Source organism: Coloeus monedula, assembly GCF_965178545.1.
Source record: "Coloeus monedula genome assembly, chromosome: 3".
Classification (NCBI taxonomy): domain Eukaryota; kingdom Metazoa; phylum Chordata; class Aves; order Passeriformes; family Corvidae; genus Coloeus; species Coloeus monedula.
Genome location: NC_138783.1, coordinates 838,909 through 866,638, shown reverse-complemented (window position 1 = coordinate 866,638; position 27,730 = coordinate 838,909). Strand labels below are relative to the sequence as shown.

Here is a 27,730-nt window from a genome sequence, read left to right as displayed (position 1 = left end):
ACTACATTTCCCGTCATGCCTCCGGGAGGGGCGCGGGCGGGGCGGTGGCTCGGGGCGGGCCCGGGGAGGAGGAGGAGGCGGCGGGGGCGGCCGCTCCCCGTTAATCGCTGTTGGGCGCGCCGGGCGGGGATAAAAGCCGGCCCTGGGGGGGTTCTCGGGCACCCTTCGCCCTCTTCCGCCTCCTCTCCCTGCCACCATCCTCCCCCGAGCGATGCGCGGTGCCGCGGCGGGCGTGGCGAAGTGAAGAAGCGGCACCTTCTCCGTCTTCATCCCCTTCCTCCTCCCCGCGACCATGGGTGACTGCGGAGCCCCCGGGGACGTGAACTCCAACGTGCTGGTGGCCCGCAGCACCGGCGACGCGCAGCTGGACAAGGCGGTGTGGCAGTGGCTGAGCTGGGACAAGGTGGGCGAGCGTCGGCAGTTCCCCCGGCACAGCCCCTGCCCTTCCCGGCGCGGTGCGACAGCGCCTGCGACACCTCGGGGCCATCGCCCCATCGCCCTCGCCGCCGCTCGGAACGCAGCCCCTGGGCCGGCCGGTGCTCCCGAGGGTGCTCCCGAGGAGCCGCCAGCTGCGCGGGCAAGGTGCGGCCGCCCGGCGCTCACCTGCGCGGGGCTGGGCATGGATGATGCCATCCCGGCGCATGGAGCACCGCGCCTGCCCCGCCGGCTCCCTCCTCGGCTGGCGCAGGCAGGTGGCGGGAGGGATGGAGCAGTGGCTCATTAAAATGCGGCATGAGTCTGTTTTCCTAAGATGCCTGAATTTAACCCCTCCCCAGAAAAGAAAAGCCGGGTTCCAGCATTCCCCTTTTCTTTTGGGCTTCAACATGGTGTCAGGAGCACTGCGGGCTTGATTAATTCGGGTTAAGCCACCCAAAGCTGTGGTAACAGTGTGGTACTGGAGGGTGTTTTGCTTATCCTGTCGCTGAAAGGGTTACTTTGGGGTTTTTGGGGTTTTTTTTGGCAGCTGGTTTGTCCAGCCATCATGGCCTGTGCTTTAAAAAAATACCTTGATGATGGGGGAGGGTAAACTACCAGTACACCGGTGGTTTAGGCTTCTGAATGCTTTTTCCTTTATCTTTTTTAGGTTTTTATCTCCTGAACTTATTTGGCCATTAGTTTTATTAATTAGGGCTGCCAGCGTGTTGGTACTGTTTCCTCTTTGGTTTCATCCTGTCAGGATCAAAGCAGGAGGGCTGCAGGCAAATGCCACCTGATGGCTCTTAGAGGAGCTTTCTCCTACTTGGAAATATGGTCTCTCCTCGCAGCTTTGCAGAAATTAACAGGTGCCATCTGCACATTCTGCACTCAGAGCTGCTGCTGTGAAAATATCCGGGAATAGTGGCACGGGGGAGGGAAGGAGTGGAAAAAGGAAATAGCATTCCTGATAACACATTTGAGAACCCAGGCTGAACTCCAGTAAATGCTTTTTTTTTTATAACAAGAGCCTTTCAATACACTAACAAGACGTTGTTTTTAACAGGTTGTTTTGTCTTTCCGAAAAATGTGTAAGGTCAGAGAACTTCCACCAGGGGAAGAATATTCAGATTAAAACTGGCAACAGTGCAATATCCCCATTTCTAGAGCTGCTTCTCAGGCTGTAATTAATCAATAAAATACCAAGTGCAGGGTCACTGTGAGTGTACCTGTTTGCCCTTGCTTCCCTAGGTGACAAACATGACCTTTCCTATAAAGCTGCCTGAACTTGGAGAATTCAGAACTACCTGGGGAGGTTTCCAAGAGAGCTCCTGGGACATTTGACAACTCAAAATCACCTGGAGGAGGAGGCGGACTGGGGGCTGCTTGCTGGGGCCGGGGGTCGTTCAGGAGAGGTGTTAACAAACCAGGTGAAGGCAAGGGGAAACCAGGAAATACGGCATGCATGGGCAGGGATTGTTGGGCCAATGCTCTTGTATTTCACCACAAACCGAGGCAATGGGGCCTTTGCTGCTTATCAAACTGGACCCCCCTTCCCACCCCCAGCTTCTTGAGCTGCAGGGATTTTTGTTGCCTCTGATCAAGGAAAAATCTATGCACTCCATTCCCAGCTGTGGGAGGCTTTTGTCCTCTAGCTTAATTGAAATTTGCCTGCTGTAATTAATTACCAGAGTTGTGCTCTCTGTCCTTTGTGGTTTGGGTGTTCGTGCTCACCTCACCTAAAACCCTGCGTGGGTGGAGGAAACCTGGCTGTGGGGTGAGCATCCTGCTTTCCTCCCCTTCTCACCAGCATCCTCATCAATGCTCCTGGCATTCCCTCCCTTCCTGTTCTGTCCCCTTAGCTGCTGCTTTGGTGTTTGAGTCAGGCTCGGAGGCACAAGGCAGCGCCCTTTGTTCGATCCTCCCTGGTAAAGTGTGTGACCAATTACTCATTGTTCTCCACTGTCGCCCTTTAATTCCCTTTCATCCACTTCCCAATTTTCCTATTGTACTTCCACATTTGCCTCGGGTCTCCTGAAGGAGTCTGGCTTGTGTGGCAAGTGGCTCAGAGCAGCCTTTGTACACGCACTGCTCCTGGCTGGGGGTACCTGGGGGAAGCTTTGGCTCTTAAAGGCACTGGTTCCACTTCACGAGGCGGCGGGGGGGAGAGCTGGAATTAATTATCCAGGAGCTGTTTGTGCAGGCCCCATTCACTGCGTTCTCACTTGATTTTACTAATTCATGGACTCGGTATCCTTGTCTCAGCTGTAGTGTGGAGAGTTCTTCCATGCTGATAAGGTGGTTTTGGGGTGCTTTTGGAGTGTCCTTTGGTGGTGTTCTCAATTTTGGGGCTTTTGAGATCCTTTTCAAGAGGAAGCGGACTTGATAGTTTGGGACCAGTAGTTTGCTCCAGTCATTTGACTTGCAAAGTTTTTGCTTATTGATACTTTTTAAGTGAATATTTAAGAATAATGTTGTGTAAATCAAGGCCACAGAAAAATTCATTGAAACTCAAGGCACTTGAGACTTTTCCTCCTTCTTCCAGCTACACATGCAAAGAGTGTGGGGAAAACAAAAAAAAGATGGATGTGAGAGTAGTCAATTGCCAGTGATTTTGACAGGGTATTAGCTTTGAAACTTAACTCTGGTGGTAAGTACACACGATTAACATGGTTGGGTGTGAAAGAACCATAAGAAGTACTCAGTTAATGCCCTTGTCTTTAATTCTCCACTTGATCCAAAGGTTGAATCCTGATGAGCCACAAACAAGTGTGGTTGTGCCTCAGCAGGCAACTGTGCAGTACATGGAAAACTGAAAATTTGGCGGAGAATATATTTATTTTTTGTTTAACAAAACTTCAAGCCTTTCTGAAAGGTGTTGCAGAGTCTCCTGCAGGTTGTGACCCCAGAGTTCTGATTCTGGCAGTGGCTTCTTATAAATGGTTGTTATATTTAAGTATATACGTAGAGTAATAATTTTAGAGGAAAAAATATTACAGAACTTTTTTTCCTGGTGTTTATGTGAGCACAGAACAATGTTCAGTCTGTCACCCACGCAGCAGCCTGTCTGTCTGTGTCCCAAATCCTTCTGATTTCCATTTCTTTATGGCAGGGAATGCGAAGTACTGATGGGGGGAAGGTTCTGACCGTATCCTCTCTCCTCCCAGCTTGCCAATAGTGCCAAGCCCTGCTCTCCAAGAGTGAGAGCCCTGTCTGGGTGTACAGGGGACAATAGTCGGCTTGAGATGGGGTGGGAAGGCACTGCCTGGGCTCTGGTTGCTCTCCACTTCCCATGTTTCCATGGCAAGCCTCAAAGCTACTGAGAAATTAGGGGTGCCTCACAAATTTACATGTTGAAGTGGCAGGTGAAGGTGCCTGGGGGCACTTGCATGCTGTTGGTTGGTGCTCCAGGATTGGCCATTAGGTGAGGGCAGAGCTGCTACTCGGGGACAATCCGGGCCAGGGGACTGGACCAGCAGGGACATGCAGGGAAGATGTGCTGTGCTGGAGGAGCCGGAATTCCCTGTGGCAATGCCAGCTCACCCATCCCTAGCCCAAACACCAGCCAGAGTCCTGTCCTTCCATCCCTTTTCTGCCCCAGCAGGGTGTCTTTAGGTAGCAAGAGCCTCGCCCAGGGCCACTGTCACCTTATCTGCCACCTCCTCGTGCAGTTGGCTGTGGGCAGGACCCTTTTGCAGCGGGAGCGGTGGCTGTTGCCTCTTGATTGTGGCCTTGGCCTTCCCCTGGCCTTTACAGACTGTGCTGTGTGTGCTAAGCACTTGGGGATGTGTGGTGTGGCACCACAGGGAACACAGATAGATCAGGGAGGTGTCACCTGTGTTGGGTCAGTATCATAGATTTATTATATACACATATATACTGGGTATCATAGACTCTTTGTATACATGTGTCTATTAGAGAGGTGTCATGTGTTTATTTATACATGTATTAGCAAGTTGAAGTATTCCTGGTGTTTTAGGAGGGTGATCAAATAAATGTATGGAGTTTTCTATAGAAATTCTGGTGCTGATGGCAAGGTTGGAAGGTGTGAATTTTTGAAAAGTGATGGAATTTTTTGGTTGAAAGTTTCTGGTGTTGTTAAGCAAGTTAGAGGAAAGGTAGTAATGAATACTTGCATCCAGCAGACATTCATCAAATAACACTAGAGTTAGGAGTCAGTGGATATTTGGTAACCAAATGCAGGGCCTTTTCCACCAGTAAATAACCCTTGGAAAACCAGTAGCAGTGTGGGGCTTTGAGGGGTCTCTCTTCCCTGTTTGGGAAGAGTTGGTGCTGCTTCTGCTGGATGTCATGCAAGCTGCTGGGATATTCCCTGCTCAGCTTTAAGCTCCTGCCAACCCAAAGCATTCCGCCATCCCGGGGAGGTTGGTTGGCCAGCAGTGCAGAGATTTGGCACGTTTGGGTGTCAAAATAAATGCTGTTTTCATATCATCATCATCCACGTGCTGCTTGACTTCAGATGAAACACTACAACCTCTGAGCTCTTCACTCATGAGAATTTGAACTGCTTTGTTAGATCCGTCGAGGTGCAGGGATGTCTTAAAGCATTGCCTTTTTAAGGACTGACTATTTTTGTATCAAACAGCCTAGTTTATATCTGCTGAAGATAGGAAGCGTTAGGCAGTTTTGTATCTGGGTTTTTTTTTAAGGATGTTAAAAATCTTTCAAATACTGTAGTCTTAAAATCTCTAAGGAACTTTTCTATTTTGTACTTGGAAAGATGAACCATCACAAAAGCCCTTGTGAGACCTTCAGATGCATGACTTGATTTCATAACTGCAGAGCAAGCCAGCAAAACCCCCTGTTTTTCTCAGGGTTTGCAATGGGGTTAAGTGTCAGCAGTGGAAGCTGCTCTGGAATTCCGAGGTCAGGGTGGCAGATGGTGCTCAGACCCAGGCTGTGTTGCAAGAAGCTAAGCTGGGCCATAGGGTGGGAAGCTCCAGCTGGGAGGGAAAGGACAAGCTGGAAGGATGGTGTCAGGCTGGGATAAGGGCTGTCTGAGGGTCAGGCTTATACATTCAGTAGCATTAGAACCCAGACTGAGATAGAGATCATCAGCACTTCTGAATTTATGCCCCTCTTTCTGTTGGCCTGGGGGTTTCAGGTTGTTTGTAGAAAGCTTGGAGATTTTCACTTGTAACTTCTTTCTCCTCCTTTATTTTCTGCAACTTCAGCTTAACTGAGTGTGACCTGAGCAAATTAAAATGTTATTTGGGTGCTATTTTGGCCAACTCATTTTTATTCCTTAGGAAACAAATTACGTAGCTTCAGTGAAAAATGCTTTTTAATGTATTTGTAAAATAAATGTTTGTGCTATTGCTTGGGTCTTGCCTCAGTTTTGCAAAGCCCCATAAACTATGGAATGTGCAATTTCTATTCTATTTTTGCAGGGAAGCAATGCAGTGTGTCCTGAAAAGCTATCAAGGATGCTGTGTAATTTAATAACCTTATTTTAAAGCAAACCCGTGCACTATGGTAGTGTGAAATGAGGTTTTCAGTACTCTTGCCTTAGACTCTTTTCATGTCAGTCATTTGTTTCCTGGTTGGCTGCCCATGAATAGCTGAGAAAGAACTTCCACTTTTGCAGTTTAATATTTGTTGTGCCCCGTTGTTTTGGTTTTCTTTTTAGGCCTGCGTTTAGCTGTGTAGTGAGCAATGTCTTGCTGTGGTTGCCAGGCCATCCAGGAGCCTGGACAATAATGGCTTGCCTTTTATTTTAGAGCATACAGAAATAAAAAGTTATTTTAAATTCACATGTCTAGTGTTCAGGGTGTGTTATCAAGCTGCAGGAGTAATTTCAGATTTTTCAATGAGTTTTATTGATTACTTTTTCTCCCAGTGAAGGTGCACAGCTCATATCTTTGTGCTTTTCCCAGCATTTTTCTAATCCTCCTGAAGAACCTCCCCCTCTCTGTGTGGAGCATGTTTCCCAGTGCTGCTGGAGCTGGCTGACCTCTATTTTAAATGTCAGGGGTGCTTCACCCCTGCCCTGCAGATTCCATTTGCCTTTTTTAACCCTTCCTTGTGACCCTGCTTGGAGCAGCACCACTTGAGAAGCACTTGTGCCACCAGACCTGTGTTTTACACATCTGGAGTCAGTTTTTTTCCAGCTGTGTAACCACTGCCTCTTCCTCCTTCTCTGCTGTGTTTGTAGGATCTGGGAGGTGCCTTGTCCAAACTGGGTGTCAGCAGACAGGCTGAGTTTCTTGGTGCCCAAGTTAATTCAGTATTTGTTGGATAACTATGAGCAACAAATAGTGGAGGTGTGCAGTGTGCAGCTTGTGCACTTACAGGTTCTCAGCCGTGATGGTGGTGCAGATCTAGGGAAACTGACTGAAGAGAGGGATCACTCTGGGTAAGAATCCAGCTGGCTGCAAAGCACCCTGGCCACTGCTGGGGGGGCTTGGGGCAACCTGCTCCTCCTGTGCAGGGTGTCCCTGTCCATGGCAGGGCTGGGATGATCTCCAAGGTCCCTTCCAACCCAAACCATCCTGCAAGTCCCACGATTTTGCTGTGCCTGTTTCCTGTGGGTGGGGAGGAAGGAAGCACTGCTTTGAAGTTCGGATTTTGTCTGTCTTCCAGCGGCACAGATCGGGAATTCAGTTGTGTTACTTGCCTTGGAAAAACGTGTTCCAAAGTCTGTGCTCCTCACACAGAGGAGCTGGAAGGTGTCTCAATGACCAGACAAACACATCAGTGTATCAGTAGCAGCAAGAGCTCTTGAATCTTTTGTTAATAAGGATGATGTGGGAAGAATGTGATAGAAATGAGTTACAGTGAAGGCTGGTGCACAGGCATTTTAAAGGATAGCAGGAATTTGCTCTAGGAGTAACTTAGAACTAATGAGCATGTACAGTTCAGCTCCACATTTCAAGCACTGAATGAAGAGCTTCATGGTCTTTTGCAGAACCAGAAAACCAAGGAGCAGATTGAGAGCTTGCTGCAGAACGGGCGGCACGAGGAGCTGCGGGACCGCCTGTGCTGCCGGCTGACCTTCGGCACGGCCGGGCTGCGCTCGGCCATGGGAGCAGGCTTCTGCTACATCAACGACCTCACGGTCATCCAGTCCACTCAGGTGAGCTGGGCATGGCTGTGGGAGAGGCTCTGCCCCGCGGGGAGCGTGCAGGATCAGCGTCCTGCTGAAATCCCGGGGCTGGGATGCAGCAGCCGCTCAGCAGCGGCGGGGAAGCAGGAAAGGTTCGGTGCTCAGAGGAAATGAAGTGGCTTGGAGAGGTGGGAGTGGGCTGGAATTTGGCCAGTGGTTCGTCTGTATCACAGCCCTGTAGCTGGAGATCATGAGCTTCTGTGAGAACTTGTAGTATTTGTCAAAAACAAAACAACAAAAACCCCAAACCAAAATAGGAAAGCCCCAACCAACCAAGGCTTTTCTTTCTTTTTTAGCACAAGTTGTGGACGTATATGGACTGAGTATTTTAAATATACTGAAGCAGTTTATCTGTTCCCACCTTTAGCCTTGACTATTGAAAATAGAATGAGCTGATATATTTGGAACCCTTGAACTTGGAAAACCAAGAAAATGTTTGTTATGACAAAACTACTGAATCTTACCTGCTTTGACAGGTACTTTTTGTAGAAATGGAACTTCAGCCATATGATCAAAGGTGTTTTATTGCATGGTTTACAAAGGGTTGGTAAAATCTCTCATTTAATACTGTGCACTTTTTAGGTGGTTTCTCTTGGCAGGCTGGTGCTCTGACCTCCTTATGGAGATGTGATTGAAATGCTTTCTGTTGGCCAAGGATGGAGTGATGTGCTTACAACTTGGAACAGCTGGGACTCTCCTAAGCTGTTTGACATTGTTGTCTGAATTGTACAACTGGAGCCCACACTCTTGTGGGAAGCCAGATTCCAGTACTGTTTAGAGAGGTTTTGTGTCCAAGTGTTGGTTTGAAACCCAGCCTTCTCTCTGACAGTTTTTCTTTTCAGGATCTTCTTGGATCTAACAAAAAGCTTTCTTTAGGTGTCTGATCTGTAAACTGGACACATCTCAGAATGATGCTTCCTGTGATTCTGCCCTTCCTGAATTGGGTGTGCCAACCTCCTCTGCCAGGAATGCTGTAATGGCGTGAACAGGTCTAGGTGGACTCCATGGATGCAGTGAGAGCAGAGTGAGGAGACTGAGAAAAGAGGGGTTTAAAAGTCAGTATTTAGTTGCCAGTGGTGGCATGGTGAAAAGCAGCTGAGCTACTTTGAACAAGCCCTCTTTTCCTGGAAGCAGAGGAGGTTTCTGCGCATCATTTCCCTGCTGTTGGGTTTGGAGGTGCCGGCGCTCTGAGCGTCGCCTGCTCCCTTTGTGCCTCAGGCTGGCGGAGCAGGAGCGAGCGTGGGTCTGCTGGCTCAGCCACATTCCTGGCAGAAAGGGAAAGCTTCCCTTCTGCTTGGCAGGGAATGTGTTGGCAAGCTCAGTTTCATGGGCATTGCTGGTTTTTGAGAGTAACAAACTGGGGGTGTGTGCGTCTGCTCCCTCTGCGCAGCTGCTATTTTTAGTTGTTTATTAAAGCTGTGTATTGAGCTGAGAAAAGCAGCCTCTGGGAAGTGGATTAGAACTTGTTTCTGAAGTAAACTGCAGCAGATTTCATTGTTGTTTGAGCACTGTTGTTTCAGAAGCTGAGGGCAGGAACAGTTCTGCTGAACCTGGTCTGAGCATGGGCAGCCCTGGCTCTCTGGATTTGTCCTTACCTGGAACAGGAATAAACAGCTGGTCAGATAGCAGACTTGAGTGTAATTAACACTTCCTTCAATTAAAATAAGCCATAGTGAAGTTGCATGTGTGTTCTGTCCTTCACTTGATCAGGTCTTTTTCATTTGATTTGATTATACTGGTATTATGTGAAGTCAGATCCAGGAAGGTGCGGAATATTCAGCAGTTGCTTTGGACTCTGCTGAAAATTGCAGGTATATAAACTCCTTGTAGAGCTCTGATTCCTTGGCTTTTGTCCTATTTGTGCATGTCCAGGTGCTTTTATCAGTGGGACAGAAACCTGTCACTCATCTCCGCAGTGACAAAACCAGTCACTTTTGCATCAAGGAGTTTCCTGCTGCTTAAAAAGCAAAGCTAGAGGTAATAGTTGAAAAATTTAGATGCTGGAATTCATAAAGCTGTTCCTACCTCTCTGGATTTCATCAACCAAAAATCTTTCCATCTTACTTTTGATGCCATTGCTTTTCCCTCCCTTCTCTTTTGAACTTGAGCTTAAGGGACTGGACATGCTGCAGATATGTACACTTGTTCTCTTCCATGGATTCTGCATCAGGAAATCACCTGAACCACGCGGTGGGAGAGGTAATCGTGATACCTCAGTCACCTGAAGAGCATTTTGGCTTAGATCTGAGGGGGTTATGCAGTTGTGCTGACACCTGCTGATGAGCCATTAATTATCACCACGAGGTGCACCTGGGCCTTATTTAGAAGTGGTGGGAATGTAATAGCTGTAGCAATTAGGGACACTATCAAAACCTGAGTCTTGTTAAAGGGCAATAGAAATTCTTTAAACTGAGGAACTTCAAGAGAGGACTTAACCCTAGAGGTGCTGGAGTTCCTAACTGCCCTGGGATGAGCTAATGAGCCATTAATTATCACCACAAGGTGCACCTGGGCCTTGTTTAGATGTGGTGGGAGTGTAATAGCTGTAGCAATTAGGGACACTATCAAAACCTGAGTCTTGTTAAAGGGAAGTAGAAATTCTTTCAACTGAGGAACTTCTTCAAGGGAGGACTTAACCCCGGAGGTGCTGGAGTTTTAACTACCCTTGGAGGGTTCAGACAGTGAAAAGGCTCTGCATTCACTTCCTCACTGACATTTATAGATGTACCTTTATTTCCTGCAGCTTTCACAAAGATGTTTGGATAGCAAGCAAGTCTGGTAGGACTGAGTTAACTTCAGCTGTGGGGTCTGTGGCTGAGCTTAAGGGATTAATTTTAAACAACCTGCTCCACAGCAGACAGTAAAGACATTGCTGTTTTTCTTCATACAAAATCTTAGCCTGAATAAGGGATCTATTCTAAGGAATCTGCAGTTCATGTCTTCAGATGTTATTCAGGTTATTCAAGTCAACTTGGATGTGTTTTTCCCCTTCCTCTCTCCTCTTTGCAGCTGTGAGTGAAAGCTCTTGGCAGGTTGTCAGGGCAGGGTAAACATTTTGTGTATTTTGGGCTCAGTGTGAAGGTGACTTCAGCAGGTGATTCTGCTGTGGCACAGCCTCCAGACCTGCCACTATTCAAAGAGTTATCTTTATTTTAAGGATTTCTTTCCTCCCTCTCTGTAAATCCCTCCACATTTGCAGCTGAGAGAGCTCTCCAAAGAGAAGCCAGTATCCACTAGGTCATGCTTTGGAATACATCCTTGGAGTGCCTGCTTGAACTTGATTTCAGAGGCCTTTCCCAACCTTCACAATGCTGTGATTCTAAAGGGCCAAAGCCATTTAAAATAATGGATCTTGGCTCAATTCCAGGGTAGGAGTCAGGCTGGCTTTCCAGATACCCAGTCAGATCCAGATGAAAACATCCTGAAGAATTGCACTAAATACTGGTGGGGGAAAAAATCTGTTTAATGCTGGTACAAAACACCCCCATTGCCATCAAGAGGCAACTTGTACCTCTGTAGGAGGCAGTGTTGATGGGATCAGCGTGGCTCTGTTAAGTTCACTGTGCTGTGTTGTCTGCCTGTGGGGAACTGCAGCCTCTGGAAACTTCCATTGACAATAGTGCTTCCATCTTTTTATCTAAAACTGCTGATCCACCGTGGGCTGTTTCCGTGATGGATCTCCAGAGAGATTCTGGCTGGGAAATGAATGGATGTGAAGGCTGCAGGGCAGGTGAAACTGGAGTAAAAGCTGATCTTCCCACCCAAGCCATTCCCTGATTTTTAAGGCAGATTTATGACTAACACTTTGGAAACAATGGTGAAAATGTCTGACTTGCACTGTGGGCAGAGAGATAAAGACTAGGCTGGCACATCTTGTGTTGCTTGAGTGGATGGAGTTGAAAACATGGATTTTTCTCAATTCAGTCTTTAAGAAGATGATTTGAATAAATGAAAGCACAGTGTGGATTGAAAATGAGTGTTTGCTGCTGAGGGTTTATTGTTGTTCCACTCCCTTTTATTTCCCACAGCTGTTTCTCTGGTTACTTGCTTTCCTTCGGTGAACACTGGGGGAAGACCACTGCAGCTTTTGTGAATATCACTATTGATGTGTTTGAGCTGTATTTTGCCTACTGATATGATCCATCCTTTGTGGGAGACCACCTTTAACGTTTGTGTGTGCTGCACTGCAGCTAATTATTTTTTCCTTTTTTTTTTTTTTCCAGGGGATCTACAAGTATCTTGAGAGGAACTTTTCAGACTTTAAGCAGAGAGGCTTTGTTGTTGGATATGACACACGAGGTCAGGTCACCAGCAACTGCAGCAGTAAGAAGTATGAGTATTGATTACATCTGCAAGACTAGAAATGAAATTGTGCCTGTAAATGCATTCTGTTCTATCAGCACTTTTTCTGTTTGTGATGAACTGGGCCCCCTCTTTCCTCTCCCTTAGTCCATTTAAATAGTAATGAAGAGGGGCTGAGACTAAATCCTTTGTGGTGCCAGTTGGCCAGCAAATGAGGAGTGTAAGGCTGTTTATTCCACCAGAGAATTTACAGATTAAATGCTCAAGAACACTAAGCTTGATATGCCTGGGGACAAATTTAAATATGAAGGTAAATTCAGAGTATTAACATCCAGCTGGAAACCCCTAAATATTAATGCACTTCTAACTCTGTCACTCTCTGGTATTTCACACCTGATTTAAGCTTGCCTAGGGGAGAAGAATTCCACCTGCAGCCTGCTGTAACCCAGTGTGTTTTCACTGGGGGTTTTACTTGGATTTTACCCGGAGTGCTTAAAATGCAGACTTCCAACAATGGCAAATAGTGCTCTTTGCAAGGAAAAGGGAGAAAACTGCTTCCTGAATTCTCTAAGAAATCTTAATCCCTTGTCATTTGGGGAGCAAAACGCATGTGGTAATGGCATGCCTTGCAAAAAAGCCAACCCAGCAGCTAATTGGCATTTAGGTAATGAGAAGTTAATTACTGTAGTTATGGTTGTAACTAACACAGTTCCTTTAAAAAGAATTTTTGTAGTACTTGATGTTTTAGGGATGAAGATGTCCTTGGTATACCAGAGCACAGAATGCAGTGACTGTCTGCCAGGAGTTTCTCCTTTCTCCTGCGTGCCTCTCCCCTGGGCCTCGGGGTACATGTGGCCCATCATCCCCCAGGCTTTGGCATGAGGGGTTTAAACTCACCTGTGACACTGGATTTGCCAGTTGTGTGCAAACCCAGATTGTGTGGGCTAGGCACGGGCTAAAAATGGGCAAGTGTAAGAGCAATGTTCCTTTTGAGCCACACAAGGCTTGGAATTTAGGCCTGGTGTTGTTTCACATGTCCCAGAAGCACCTCAGTTCTCAACCATGTGCTCCTCCTGTCTCCTGGGATAATGCACCCTTCCAGCAGTGCTAAAATCGAACTGAACTCCCCCAAGAGAGTGTTTGCAGTGGGAGCAGTGTGCTTTTCCAGCACTGTGTGGGCAGCAGGGCCCAGGGGGATGGCAGACCATCCAGCTGTGTCTTGTGATGAAGCTGGTGTAAACCAAGCAGAATTTTAGTAGCTTCAACTCCAAGCTGAGCTCTCAAACTCTTCCAGGTGGTTTCAGGTGGCATTTGACAGGTGCTGTAGTGAAATTCTGAGTCAGTGGAACTTGGACTGCTGGTGATGGGAGAGAAGGAAGTCAGTATTAATGCTTGTCTGTGAGAACAAGGGAGCAAGGTGAGCTTATGCCATTTAATCTCTCATCTGTTTTGACTCTGAGACTTCCCACTGCCTCCTGAGCTGTGGGTACCTGAGTGCCAATCAAGTTTCATACCAGTTACCTGGAAGAGAATGAGCTCCCCTGTTGCTTGAAAGGGCAAGTTTATTATAAAAGCAAGATTTAGAACTATGGGCACTGTTCCTGTTTCTGGAATAAGGGGTGCTGCTTTGCAGAAATACATTTTAGGAATAGATCTGCTTCCTGGACATTGTCTGAAGCTGTTGGGCAGGGCTGGCAAATGAGCTTTGTGTGGGGTAGCAAATCCCTTTCCAAACCTGCTGTTACAGACATCTGGTGCTTTGAACTTTCTGGGAAGTTGGTTCTGTCCTTGAGCAAAGGGTGGGTGTTCTGCCAGTGGGTTCTGTATCTTTGCGTGGGATATCTGCTTTGTTTGGGTGAGGGACTGCAGTGCCTTGCACTGTCCAGGCAGCAGCTGAAAGTGCTGTCTCAGATTCTACAGCCTGAAAACTGTTACCCTGACTGTGCAGTTTGTAGGATAGCCCTCTTAGCATAAGCCCAAAAGCAGCACAGTGCTTTAAGAAACAAGTGCCTGAAGGTGACAGGAATTCCATCTGGCTGCTGGGCTGTCCTGGGGAGCTGCAGTGACTGAATATTTTCTTTTTCCTCTTGGTAGGCTTGCAAAGCTCACTGCAGCAGTCCTGCTGGCGAAAGATGTACTTGTGTACTTCTTCTCCACTTATGTCCCTACCCCCTTTGTGGTGAGTCACCTTCTTGTCTGTATTGTTGCACCACACAGTTAAGGGAGTATTTGAATTTGCTGAAAAAGAACCAGCAATTGTCTTAAAGTGTTACTTCACAGAAAAATAGAGGCTGCTTGGTGCACTTGGCTCTTCAAGGAGGCTGTAACAAGGATGTCACTGAATTCCTCAGTGCCTCTGCTTTTAATATCTCAAAAATACTCTTCTAGGCACAGCAGCTTTTCCTTGCATGGTTTTAAATCCTTGCTTGTGTTCCATAAGCTCTTCCAGCATGCTGTGTATTCTGTGGATCTTGGTTTGAGGGGAGGACTGAAATGCCTGGAGCACCTGTACTTTGTTTTTCAACAAGCCTTTCTGTGAATTCCTTTGTTCTGTCTCAGCCTGTTCCTAAGTGCTCCTGTAACCTGAGTGTAGGCTTTCTTTAGTTGGCCAGTTAATGATTGCTTTTTTGTATTTGATAAGAGGAATATTTTTATGGAGATGAATTAGAACCAGCTTTCTACTACTGGCTGCAGGAGGCAGTGCAGAGTGTTCATGCGTGGGGTTTTCAGACAAACTGGTGCCGGGATAAAAGCCACCTCTGTAGGGTCCCATGGCCTACCTGTGCCCCTAACACGAGTTTAGTGGCAGACCCCTTGGGTAATGCTGTCTCGGGGTTCCCTTGCAGCCCTACGCCGTGCAGCAGCTCGGAGCTGTGGCTGGGGTGATGATCACGGCCTCCCACAACCGCAAGGAGGACAATGGCTACAAGGTAAGGCCTTGGTCACAGTGTCACAGCCTTTCCGGCTGCTTTCCTGCATTCCCTGCATGTGCTTGGCCCGTTGTGGGAGCCACGGAGTGGTTTGGCTTGGAAAAGACTGTAAAACTCATCTAGCCCATGCGCTGCCATGGGCAGGGACACCTTCCACTAGCCCAGGTGGCTCCAAGCTCTGTCTAACCTGGCCTGGGCACCTCCCAGGGATCCAGGGGCAGCCACAGCTGCTCTGGGCACCCTGTGCCAGGGCCTGCCCACCCTCATGATGAAAAAATTTTTTCTGTATGTGTCCATTAGAAGGATGAGTTATTTAAAGTAATTCGCTTGTATGACTTGACACACTCCTCTGTGATGAGAACATAAGACCACACAGTTTGTGTATCTCGAGCATAAATCTGTAGTGACATTCCATAGAGTCTAATCAGCAGCTGAAGAAATGCTCCAGCAATTTGTGTGTTTTTAGGCTTAAAAATCAGTTTAAAACAAAGTCAGAACTGAGGTGAATTAATGCACACAGTTGGGACTGTGCTGAAGATGGAAAAGATTTCAGAGTGGATTAATAAAACTCAGTAGCAGTGTGGTGTTCCCTGGTTTTCTGGGCATTGAAGAGGGGTGGGTGGCTTCACTTTGAAAGCCTGGGACAATAAAACCATCCACAGTAGCAAATGCGATGTTTTAACTGAGTATTTCCTTCCTCAACTTTGTAAGAACCTGAACTAAACTCTCAACTTGAACTGAGCAGAGCATTCTAGAAGCCCTGTGTCAGGGCAGTGAGTGATGGCAATGTGAGGAAAGGCAGTCCTGCTGTGCCCAGAGAGAACTCTTGGGGGTGATTGAACTGCTCTTGTCTTCCCTGGAACAAGCTGTGAAGTTCTTCACCAGCTTTTGCTTCTGCTTAGCTGCAGCAATGAGAAAGGAAAGAAGCCATGTGAATTTCCCAGGTGCTTCATTTGTCAAGAAGCAATTTTGTTTGTGTCTTCTGATGCACAGCAGTGTACTTCTCTCAGGGTACTGGTTTGTTTCCTGGTTTACTTTTCTCAGGATACACGTCTGTTTCCTAGTCTTTCCCAAGAGCTGTTTCATCTTTCACCATTTCCCATGTGAATTTCAGCAGCTTCTGAAGGTTTTGGACAATTTTAACTGAAGGTGACAAACCCAGAGGACACTGACAGGAAAAGAGGCAGATTATCTGGGCAGAGTCTGCACTGTGAGCTCAGCCATGCTATTTGCAACAGACTGTGGGAAAATTGGCCTCTAAATAATTCTTTAACAAAGACTTTTTTTTGTAGCTGAGGGTTAGATATGGTGTTTCCACTCTGGATAGTGTTAGCAGCTGAGAGATTACAGTTGTTCAGCTGTGGAAAAACATGGACCTTGGCACACTGCTTATCTGTTTTGCTTTGGGTTCAAAAACAAGTCGTGCTCCTTTTTCAAGAGGAATGCCAGCCTTGGAGAAGGTGATGTTTTTCTGCTGCTACAGCTTGCACAGCACTCCCAGATAAAAGTGCCCGGTTTTGGTTTCTCACATCCTGATATTTCAGCTGTAGTAGTTAAATACCAGCTTTTATGGAAACAGGTTGTGTTGCTGTGTAAGCTCCACTTAGCACAACTGCAATCATGAACTCAGAGGCTCATGTTGAATGACTCCAGATGTCTTGAGAATCAAGCCAGTCAGATGCTGACTTCTCTGTATGACCTAAGCACAAAGTAGGTGGAATCCTATAGCTAAAAGAATTTCTCAGGTTAATAATCCTTCTAAATAAACTGTGTCTTGTTTTCCTTCAACTTACTTCCTTCAGGTTTATTGGGAAAATGGAGCACAGATAACCTCTCCTCATGATAAGGAAATTATAAAATGTATAGAAGAGTGTGTTGAACCATGGAATGGCTCTTGGAATGAAAATCTGGTAGACACCAGTCCCCTCAGACAGGATCCTCTGAAAAAAATCTGTGACAGCTACATGGAGGATCTGACAAAGATCTGCTATCATAGGTATTGTATCAAGTTTTTAAGTAAGCTGTGGGTTGCAGGTGGAAAAACTGACAGCAGGCAGACTTCACTGTGTTCTCTGATGTGTCATTACATTCAAGGGTCCACCACCCTTAGGGTTAAACCATTTGGTTGAGAATAAACAGCTGCCTTGGGGAATTAAGCTACAGTGAAGCACCCCAATAGAAACCATTTGATGCAGGTGAATATTCTCCAAGAGTTCTGAATAAAATGCAGGAATTCAGAGTAAAAGTGAGGTGCACGTGCATAGAATAGAGGTGAGAAGATTCAGTCTGAAGGCTAGGTGTGGCAGAAGATGAGAATAAAAGGAGGAGGATGAATGATGTGAAACAGAGCTAGAATGACATCTCAAAGGTGGTGGGAGAGCTTGAGTTTGATGTAGAAATCAATAGTTTATTCTTGGGAGACTTCGATCTATTTCAGCAGAAGGTAAATATTTCATTTTCCAGGAGCAGAAGCTTTAACCTAGCAATTTCTAGTGAAAGTCCAAACAAGCACTTTCACTGGTTCCTTTGACATTAATGCAGAAATCAGCAGAAAAGTACACGGAAGAATTACAGCTTATTTTGCTTTCCCTCAGGAAAATAGTCTTGTTAAATAGCTGAAATCTTACTGAAGTTCTGCTTTCCCCCTCAGGGAGCTAAATGTGCAGAGCAGTTTGAAGTTTGTTCACACCTCTTTCCATGGAGTTGGCCATGACTATGTGCAGTTGGCTTTCAAAGCCTTCGGATTTCAGCCCCCCATTCCGGTACCGGAGCAAAAAGATCCAGACCCAGACTTCTCTACTGTCAAATGCCCAAATCCTGAAGAAGGAGAATCTGTGCTGGTATTTTTGTTTCTTCATCAGATTTCTATGGGGGAAAACCAGCTGAGGAAGCGAACAGGGAGAACCTGCTTTCAGCTGTATTAATGCAGTGGGCAGTCTGTGGGGGATTTTCTCTTGCTGTGTGTTAGATGTAAGTAGCAAGGCTGTGGGTTTATTTTCTCTCATGTTTTGGTTTTCTGTCCCCCCCTTCTTCTCCCACCAGGAGTTGTCACTGAGACTTGCAGAGAAAGAAAATGCAAAAGTAGTAGTGGCCACTGATCCAGACGCAGACAGACTGGCAGTGGCAGAACAGCAGGACAAGTAAGTGATGGGATCCTTTTTTGTGTCTTTCTGCAGAAAAGAGGGAGAGTCACAATGTCCCTAAATGGTTGCCAGCACAGGTCTTCAATCCGCTCTTCTCCTTAGCTATTGGGATATTTTTTCCTCCTAGTTTTATCCTTTAGTATAGCTCCAAATGCATTTTAAATCAGTTCACTCAGCAAAGAGTAGATTAAATACTTACTGGTGTGATAGTAAACAAAGCTCAGCTGAAAACTGAGTGGTTACTAAAGACAGTAAAATCTTGTTGTTCACTGTGTTTTCATTTACATTTTCATCACAAGGGCAAACCTTCCTTGGTAGTTGTCATGGGCTTCTTTTGGTGGGGTGGCTTTTTTTTGTTTGGTTTTAAAAGTATTTTTAATTTTAATCCCTTGTTTTCCCCTGCTTGTTCATATTGAACAGAAATTATTTTTCTCCCACTAACAGGCCCCAGTTCTGATGGTTGTGTAAGTAGAAGTTGTGCAGGCCCTGCCTGACTGCAATTTACAGATTGCGTAGACTGCTCTGTATGGATCAATTCTAGACTGCTCTCCTGCTGCTGGGTAATCAAAGGCCTGAGCTGTGTTAGAGCTGCCAGAGAGGAGACCCTGGGGGTGTCTTTTCTGGCTGGCACAATGCTCTGGGCTTGTCAGTCCTTGAGGTGTGAGAGTTGTGGAGTCCTGTGGGTACGGTGGCTTTGTGTAGAGCAGCTTGTCGGTGCTGTGCTCACATCCCGGTGTTCAGTGGCTGCTGAAGGCCTCTCCCTGGGCGCTGCTCCTGGGCGAGCTGGAGAGCCTCAGCTTGCCTCTCCCCCGCAGTGGCTGCTGGAAGGTGTTCACGGGCAATGAGCTGGCAGCCTTGTTCGGCTGGTGGATGTTTTCCCGCTGGAAGAACTGCTCCCAGGATGCTGATGTGAGCAATGTTTACATGTTGGCAACTACGGTCTCCTCCAAGATTCTGAGGGCAATTGCACTTCAAGAGGGGTTTCATTTCGAGGTGAGTGTGGCTTATGTGTTGTCATCTCCATCCGAAGCCCTGCTGGTGACCTCATGGAATGAAAAGCAGACAGGGGACTTCCAGGCTTTTGGCTGGGAGGTTTGAGGGATTCCAATTCACAGAGCATGTTCTGTCACCCAGACAAGCCCGATTTCAATCTCCTCAGTGTTCTCAGACTGGGAGATCAGCTTGGGCAAAGCTCAGTAACAGGCACACAAATTAATACCTGACTTCCAGGTAACAGGAATACCTTAGGTGTGGTTATCTCCCTAGAGAGAAACTCTTCTGTGTGAGAGCAGGGAGGTTTGTGCAGCATGCTGTATTCACTGCAAGGGTTGATGGGTTTGTGATGAGCATTTGGAGGTTACACAATGGCCCTTCAGGTGCCTGGTGCCAGCAGGTTTTAAATTTGGATTTACTTGAGGCTGGGACAGGCAGAGGAACTCCTGTGTTCAGATCTTTAATGCAGCTTCGTTAAAAACTTGCTAAAAAAGAAACTGGGCTTGCCCTCTGCAGACTGACAGTTATTATCATTCCTGCCTCCAGATTAAATCAGATTTCTGTTGGATGTTAGTCAGAAGAGAGGCAAGTGCCCAAAATCATAGCACAAACATCCAAAGGGCCAGGCCTTGTTTATCCATGTCCTAATTAAATCCATGTGCAACAGGAATAAGTGTTTTGCCAAACAATGAGGAATTTAAAATTGAAAGCAACTCTGAAAACTGTTTTGAGTGACTGGCCAGATAAGCCTAATCAGGGTGAATGTCAGTTCCTTGCAGTGGATTTGGTTCTCTCTCTAAATACTGATTTGTTTTCCTTTTAATAGGAAAGGGACATATTTGACTGAAAGAAAGAGAAGCTGGGAATTTACAGAACCTCTTGGCCTCCCCTAAAAGCTCCCCCTCTTTTTTTATTTGTTACTTCCTTCTCTCTAAGAAACTGTTTCATCTTTTGACTGCTTTTGCATGATTTATGTAAAAAACCCCTCACAGCAGTGCTCTCGCCTCCCAGCACCTAAAAGTGTTGCTTTTATATTTCTGTAGTTTTTCCTCCTGAATAACTTAGTCTCATCTGATGAGCACCACAGATGATCTGATGTGATCTCAGAGCACCACAGTCCCTGACGCACTTTTTCCTTGGTTTGGTACTCGTGTCCTAGTTGAGTATCCCCTAGGAAAATGCTATCCAGTGGCTGTTTCCCTTGGATTCATCATCCAAACTGAAGATGTGACTTGGCTGGTGGTGCTTTACTGTCCCTATTCTGCTTGTCAATTAATTAGATTTAAATTTAAGGAAATCACTTCAAAAAAAATGAGAAAACTGTCCTTAAGCTTTAGCGTTTTGACTCTGCAGCAGTCTTCCCATTGACCCTAAAATTCAGAATACATCATTATATTTTCTCTTTGGTTGAGTGTTTTTGTTTTTCTTAGTTTGAAGTGAACAGTGGCTATACTTTTTTCTTTGAATTGAAACTAAATTGAAGATGTGTATTTTAAGTATTCTTTTTCTCCCCTGTTATAGGAAACACTCCCTGGTTTTAAATGGATTGGAAGCAGAGTAAAAAATCTCCTAGATAATGGAAAAGAAGTTCTCTTTGCATTTGAGGAGTCTATTGGTATGAGTGCTAATATCCCTTTAAATTGCTGAGAACTGAGGCGGGGGAATGTGAATAGGAAGGACTGATCTTAGTTTTGGAATAAAACACACAAAAAGTACTTTTCGTCCTAGTAGTTGGTAGCATCATTGGTATTTTGCTCTCATCAAGTTGACTTGCCAACTCCCAGAACAATAAATTGTATCTGACTTGCTGATTCTGGTATTGTCTTTCCAGCCCTGTAACCCCCAAGTTAATGAGATTTCTCCTGCATATGCAGCAATAAAGCAGCTTCCATGTACTGGCCAATTTCCCTTTACAGGATCAGAGGTTAAAACTTCAGTTGAGTAAATCAGAGTGATAATGTCAGGTTATTTTTCCACCATCACTTTTTTCTGCCTAGGCTTCATGTGTGGCACGTCAGTGCTGGATAAGGATGGAGTGAGTGCAGCTGTGGTCATTGCTGAAATGGCAACTTACCTGCAGGGCCAGAGCCTGACCCTGGCACAGAAACTCGTTGACATTTATGAAACGTGAGTGGTGTTGTTCATTAGAATGTTCTACTCCAGTATTTTAGATCTGGGAATAATCTAAGCAATATTTATTTAAATATAAATTTATGTAATTAAGTGTTTGTGTCCCTCAGATGTTTTCTCATTGTAAGTTGTTGTGGGGTTTTTTGATGCATGATGAGTTACAGCCCATCACTAGTGCAGATACCACTGTGTCTAAAGGGGCTCCAGGAGGGCTGGAGAGGGATTTGGGACAGGGCACAGGGAATGGCTTCCCACTGCCAGAAGGGATCTGTAACAGAGCAGAGGTGGAAGGAATGGCTATGGACATGATCCCAGCAATAAAACAAGGATTGTGGTTGTCAGAATCAAGACACCAAATGTGCCAAAACCTCCCGAATTTTACAACTGAAAGCATTAATCTGCTTGTAGGTATGGGTACCACATATCCAAGACCTCCTATTTCCTGTGCTATGACCCTCCCACAATCAAAAGGATATTTGAGCGGCTCCGGAACTTCGATGGCCCTCAGTCTTACCCCAGCTGCTGTGGGATTTACAACATCTTACACGTCCGAGACATCACCACTGGCTATGACAGCAGCCAGCTGAACAAGAAGTCGGTGAGTTACACAGTGTTTTTGCAGAGGAGAGCCTGCAGAAAGTGCAAGGGAAATACACTGGCCAAGAGGCAGATGTACCTGTGAGCTGAGGGGGCAGAAAGCTCTGTCAGAGCACTCAGCATCCTTTCCTGGGGAGAACACTGCCTGCGTGGGGAATGCGGTGGTTCCTCTGATACAACACCCCATGGACTTTACTGACTCGCTGAGCCTGGTGCTCCTGCAGCCCCTCAGCTTCCAGGGGCCGGGCCTGCAGTGCCAGTAAGGGGCTGCTGTTGTTTTGTAGGTGCTGCCAGTGAGCAAGAGCAGCCAGATGATCACGTTCACCTTCCAGAACGGCTGCGTGGCCACGCTGCGCACGAGCGGCACCGAGCCCAAGATCAAGTACTACGCCGAGATGTGTGCGCTGCCCGGGCGCAGGTCAGTGCCCTGAGCCCCCCTGGCTGCCCACAGCAGGGAGAGACACAGAATGGGCTTCTCAGCACCTGCTACACGAGGCTTCTTTAACTAACCCCATTCTCCATTTACTTAGAATTAAGAAGTGATCAGGTGACAAAATCACAGAATTACTTAGTCTAGAAAAGCTCTCTGAGATCAGAGTCCAGCTTGTGGCCAACCAGCCGGGGCACTGAGTGCCACATCCAGGCTTTCCTTTTGCTGCTGCTGGTGAGTGTGTTTGCAGCCAGGTGGGTTCCCACTGCCTTGGGAATCTGCTGTGGTACTCTGAGCTGCTGGGTAGGAACTAGAGGTTGTTCACCTGCGTTGAGCTTCTTCCAGTTTAAATGCGTGGGGGGAAATCCAGGGTGTGTTTGCACCACAGAAACCTCTTCTATTATGGAATCATGGAATGGTTTGGGTTGGAGGGGACCTTAAAGACTGTCTCATTCCACCCCCATGCCATGGGCAGGGACACCTTCTGCTATCCCAGGTTGCTTCAACCTGGCCTTGGATACTCCCAGGGATGGGGCAGCCACAGCTTCTTTGGGCTACCTGTGCCAGGGCCTCCCCACCTGATTATTGCACTGTTAATTGAAATTAATTCAGTTGAAGAAGAAAAGGGCCACTAGAGGGCTCTGGGCACCATCTTTAAAAGTCCCTTCCAGCCCAAACCATTCTGTGATTCCATGATAATCCCTGCTGAAAAGGAGCTTGTTGAAGCAGGCAGCTTGGAGTCTCTACACATGACTGGGTAGGAACCACAACAGAGCAAGTCCATCCCCATCAGGTCTTGCTGTTTCTTTATTGATGTTTGGGTGTGTCCCAAACCTCTGACCTGGCCCTGTTCTTTCCTGCAGTGACAGAAGTGTGCTGGAAGAAGAGCTCCAGAAGCTGATTGAGGCTTTGATTGAGAATTTCCTGGAGCCTGACAAGAACGCGCTGACCTGGCGCTCTGCGTAGAGCCCGGTGCTCAGGGAGGCACCGCGTGGAACAAAGGACCCAGGAGCAGAACCAGTCTCATGTTTGTGTGTGTGTGTGTGTGTGTTTTTGAAACAGCTGCATTCTTGTTCTGTCAAGAAGAAGCATTCTTTTGTCAGGATTTTCACCAAATTGGGATAAGGAGAGGCAGTCAGAGGAAAGGGTGGAATTTGTTATGGTTGTCAGTCCTTTTGACCAAAAGTTTAATTAACCCATGCCAATGCAAGTGAACTGCCCTAGTACCTTTGAGGCAGATGAGCTTAGCTGCCACATCGTGTCTTACACTCAGTTCAGGTACCTAAAACACCTCTTTTTTGTGTGTGAAAAGGTTTTAAAGGAGTGATCACTCCAAACTGACAACAAAGGCTGCTTCTTCCCTGCAGCTCTGAGACCTTCCCTACAGGTCTGCATTTCCAGAAGCATCGAAGCAGAGCTCAGCATTTCTTGTTTAGGCAAATTGTTGACATTTTTCAGCTACTTAAGAATTCTTATGTTGGTAAAGGTGTTCTTGGTGCATTGTAGCTTTTCTGTGTGTGTCTTAAGATAATTGGCAGTGAAAAAATAGTGGTAACAGCTGCAGCTTGGGGTTGGAATTGCCTTGTGCCTTTCCAAGGCTTCCAAAGGAGCAGGAACTTGGTCATTCCTTGGTAAAATTGCCCCTTCCGACTATCATAGGCTCTGTAGCTACTTCTTGTCCTACAGCTCTGAAGGCTCTTAAGCTTTCTTGGTTTTCTGTATGCAGTTACTTTGAGTGACAATGCCAGTCAGTGACTTCTTGGGTTTTGCTGGCCTGAATTTATATTGTCTGTGTATTAAAAAAAAACTAAGGAAGAAAGTGGAGATGAGAGGCTGACACAGTTATTAAATTGTCGTTTTTTTTCTTTTTAATTTTTTTTTGGTCCTGTCAGGTAATTTCTGTTAGAATAGCACTTTGCAAACACTATTATTCTTTATCTTTAAGGACAAATTTTTAACAGCTTCTCTCATTTGTTTTCTCCCTTTGCTCAAGTAGCAACTGCTAATCACATTTTCCAAAAAAACCCACCCAAACAAAGCAATACCCAAGTTCTCCTTGTGGTTATCCAATGGTTTTGGGAAATAAAGGCTGTGTTTTGGTACAGGACAGCTTGTTCTGGCCAGCTCCCTGCTGTCACTGACAGCAAGTAAAAAGAAGTAGCAGCAATTCAGTGCTGGGTTTGATCTGTGTTGGAGATGACGGGAGAAGACCCCAAGGTGCCCTGGAGTTCAAGCTGTTGTTTTACCACTGCTGTTGCCTCTCCAAATTCCCTCTGGTTATGCCCTCGCAGCTGGATGCTGTAGCATGGCACAGGGTAGGCTTGTGTGTGTAGCCTCTCCATGGCTTCGGAGAGCCCTGAGTTCTGGGTGTTTCCTGCTGCCAGCAGCTTTGCACTATATCCATGGAGAAGTATTTCAGTGTCTGTGAATGTACTTGTAGAGAAGGTCTGTGTTGCACAAATTCTGACCTGTCACTGCTATTTATTTATTTTTTTATTTTGAGAGAAACTATCTCCAAATTGTTCTGCCATTGAGTGAAATGTATCTAATGCCAAAAGCTGTTCTTTTTTTTTTTTCTTTTTTACTTTGACTGTACATTTGACTGACATGGTGGGGAAAACAGGTAAAATCAGTTACACTCAAAGGATGCTTTTGTTGCTGTCCATGCTCGGTAGGGCTGGGAGGGCATTTCTGACTGCTGCTTTGCCTTGCTTTCCCAAAAAGGGTGCAAATCTGGATCCCCACTGCACTGAACTTGAAGGAGCTCTTGCCATTCCTTCCACTGGCAGCAATTGAACCCGAAGGCATTGAGGATTTTGTTCTCCACATAGTGGAGAGGAGAACAAGTGACTTGGCCATAGTTGTGAACAAACGCTGTAAAAAGCATAGTGTGTGTGATGAGACCAGGTGTGTTACTGTAGCAGTCATGTCTTGTGAGTGATGGTTGTGTTCCTGCAGAGAGCAGGAATCTGCAGCTTCCCAGAGATCTGCTTTGTGTCAGTAGGCAAGTGCTAGAAATGGACAAGATGTTTTCAAATAAGCATTGTTAGGAGCTGGTAACTGTTCATAGTCCAAATATCTTTAATTGAAGAAGAAAACCCAGATGTGGGGTGTTGTGTATCTGGGATTTCCCCCATGGGTAGGTTTGACAGCGAGCTGTAGCTGTAGTGATGCTTTTGGGATGACAGCAGCAGGCACAATGTGTTGAATGTACTTTGAGGGTATGATAACTATTTGCTTTTTTGAAACTGCTGCTACTGTTATTTTCCTACTGTATTGGAGCTGGTTGATATATTTATACTGTTCCATTTGTGGAACTCCTTTATCTCCTCCCTCTGATCTCGCATCCCTTACTTCTGTTACTGTGAAGGACTGGAATTGTCATTTCCTTGCCCTGTAACTTTGTTATGCATTGTGTTACAGTTTACTTGGTTTGTGCACAACCTGCCTTGAGTTGTCAGCTGTCCTTTCACACTTCTCAGATAAGAACAAAAGCTTTTCTGACTTGAGTAGAAAGCAGGTCACAGATCAAAGGATGCTGTGGGTGTTGTTTCTGAGGTGCTTCCAGGTGGAACACACCTTTTCAAAGGTTGGACAGTGGCTAAAACTGCAGTCATACAGCCAGTGAGTTGGGTTTAGTGTTCGTTAAAATCCAGAGGGCTTGGGTGTGTCCCTTTGCTATGACCCATTTCATCTCTGATGAAGACATGTTTCTGTGGGCCTGGGACAGGAGCTTTCCAAGTTCAGGGCTTAGCCAGGCAAGGCTGAGTGTCTGTGAGGCAGAGCTTGTAGCTGAATTTCTTATTCTGGTTGTGATAGAGCAGCCAGGGTGTGGATTAAATAGTTTCAAGTGCTGTCCACGTCTCTCCTCCTGTCCCTGTGAGGGTGTGTGAGGGAACAGTGAACTCTGGTGTGGCAGAGAGGGAGGGATGTGTGCAACAGGGAGAGCTGGGCTGCAGCTGTGGCCCTGAGCTTTGTGTTGGGCTGCTGAGCCAGCTCTGCTTCCCTTGTGACTGCAAGGAGCTGGGGTTCCCTTGGGCTGCGGCTGCCCTGGGACCGGACCTGAGGAGCTCTGCTCATTTCCCTCATTTCAAACACACAGCCCTTCCTTCTGAGGGGAGCACACACTGGTGCTGCCCAGGGGTAGATGAAGAGGGCAGACCCTGTGTGGTGGCTCAGCTGTCCAGGTGAGTTGCCCGGTGCTGCCTGGGGCTCCCTTCCCTGCCTTGCCTGCTCCCAGGCTCTGGGGGTTGGTTACCTGCGTGTTGGCATTCCTGGAGTTACTCCCTGCTTCAGCCCTGCTCGGGTAGTGCTTTGTGTGTCCTCTCTGCCAGGCTCCTGATCTCACCAGGGGTTCCAGCTCCCATTTCCTCACAGGAGTGTTTGTGTGACACTATGGTAGAAGCCAGGAGAGGAGCGATGGGTTCTGGCCCCTGGGCAGGGTGCGATGTGTGTCCAGCCCTAGGAAGCACCTGGATGGTCTCTAATTTTAAAACTGATACTCTTTATCACTTTGTTTTGTCTTCCCTCCCCCTTTTTGTCCTCTTCTCTTCCCAACTAAGAGAGAGGGGGCTCCTTGCATGGTGACATCTGGGTGGTTGCAGTCCAGCTTGATTCCCTTTGCTTTGTACAAGGTGATTGAAGTATCTCAAGTTGCATCGTTCTCCTTGCCTGGAATCTTGGGGAGTTCTGGATCTGTACTCCTGTTTACCCGATGTCTGTTCTGTAAAACTAGGGCATATTACAAGTACAGAGTGAGAATTTGCACTTTTCTGAAGAGTTTCTGTGTACTGCTATGTGGATTTAGCTGAATGAAGTGTTATAAGTAATAAAATATTCCCTTCATAGTCTCAATCCAGGTTTCTTCTGTCTTCTTTAGCCAAACACTTCTGCCCCAAAAGCTGAGCTGGGCTTGGAGGGATCTCCATGTCACACTTGGATGATAAGGCCTGGGAACAAGAGGCTGTTCAGAGCCTCCTCCTTTTGCTGGTACTGAGATCTCTCCTGATTGTGGAGGGTGGCCCTGGGGCTGATGGGGGGGCTGGGGCCTGGAGGTTGTGGGGGTGAAGCTGCTTCAGGAAAAGCAGCAGCTTGGGAGGGAGAGGGTGTTTGAGGGGGAGAGGAACAGCCACTGCTGCAGCTGAGCTGGGGTGGGCATTGCAGAGGGGGAGGGGGGCTGGTGTGAAGGGATTTTGGCTCCTTATAGAATGTCCTTCCAGGGCAGGTGGCAGTGGAGAGGGACTGTCCTCAGGAGCCCTCTGCGCCTGGGCATCTTCTGGCCTTCTCATGCAGCACTGAAACCGAGACAAGAGCTGATTTCATGGAATCCTAGCAGATCCAGGAGGGTTCCTGTGTCCTGTCAGTGGTGGCTGCAGGCTTCATCCCGTGGCATCCTGTGTACCAGTTGTTTTATCTGCCAAAGCTGCCCCTCTCCTCCTCCCAGCTCATCAGAATTACCTCTGAATTCCAGGGCATTGCAACAGAGTGCTTTCCAGGGAGAGACTCAACCCTACCCTTTCCCAGTGAGAAAAGATGCTAAGGATGGGGAGAGGGACAAGTTTGTTTGGGCTGGGTGTGAGGGGAGCAGGGCAGGGACTGGAGTGGGCGACACAGCACCTGGCTGGGCCCCCACTGGGCTGTCTGTAGTTGCAGGATCCAGCACTGG

General features: G+C 46.8%; 1 protein-coding gene across 2 annotated transcripts; it reads left to right on the top strand.

The window, feature by feature from the left end:
• The first annotated feature begins 111 nt into the window (after window positions 1–111).
• On the top strand, window positions 112–26,919 carry PGM2L1 (phosphoglucomutase 2 like 1). Of its 2 annotated transcripts, XM_082278536.1 has the most exons (14): window positions 112–403; window positions 7,343–7,510; window positions 11,764–11,870; window positions 13,937–14,021; window positions 14,689–14,772; window positions 16,575–16,768; window positions 17,423–17,612; window positions 17,815–17,912; window positions 18,731–18,908; window positions 20,430–20,523; window positions 20,906–21,035; window positions 21,447–21,636; window positions 21,920–22,053; window positions 22,929–26,919. In XM_082278536.1, exons 1-14 carry the CDS (start codon window positions 293–295, stop codon window positions 23,029–23,031), a joined length of 1,866 nt encoding a protein of 621 aa, XP_082134662.1. In that variant the 5' UTR covers window positions 112–292; the 3' UTR covers window positions 23,032–26,919. The 2 variants fall into 2 exon arrangements, with proteins under 2 accessions (XP_082134662.1, XP_082134661.1); XM_082278535.1 differs by lacking the exons at window positions 112–403; window positions 7,343–7,510 and adding an exon at window positions 13,137–13,259 and having other exon boundaries at window positions 11,790–11,870.
• The last annotated feature ends 811 nt before the right edge of the window (window positions 26,920–27,730 follow it).

What these genes read in the sequence shown, in the direction of transcription:
- PGM2L1 (XM_082278536.1), top strand. Translation starts at nt 293, where the DNA reads ATGGGTGACTGCGGAGCCCCCGGGGACGTGAACTCCAACGTGCTGGTG. An exon ending in CGGTCATCCAGTCCACTCAG is followed by an intron (nt 7,511 to 11,763) that starts GTGAGCTGGGCA and finishes TTTTTTTTCCAG; the next exon opens with GGGATCTACAAGTATCTTGA. An exon ending in GCCAGCTGAACAAGAAGTCG is followed by an intron (nt 21,637 to 21,919) that starts GTGAGTTACACA and finishes GTTGTTTTGTAG; the next exon opens with GTGCTGCCAGTGAGCAAGAG.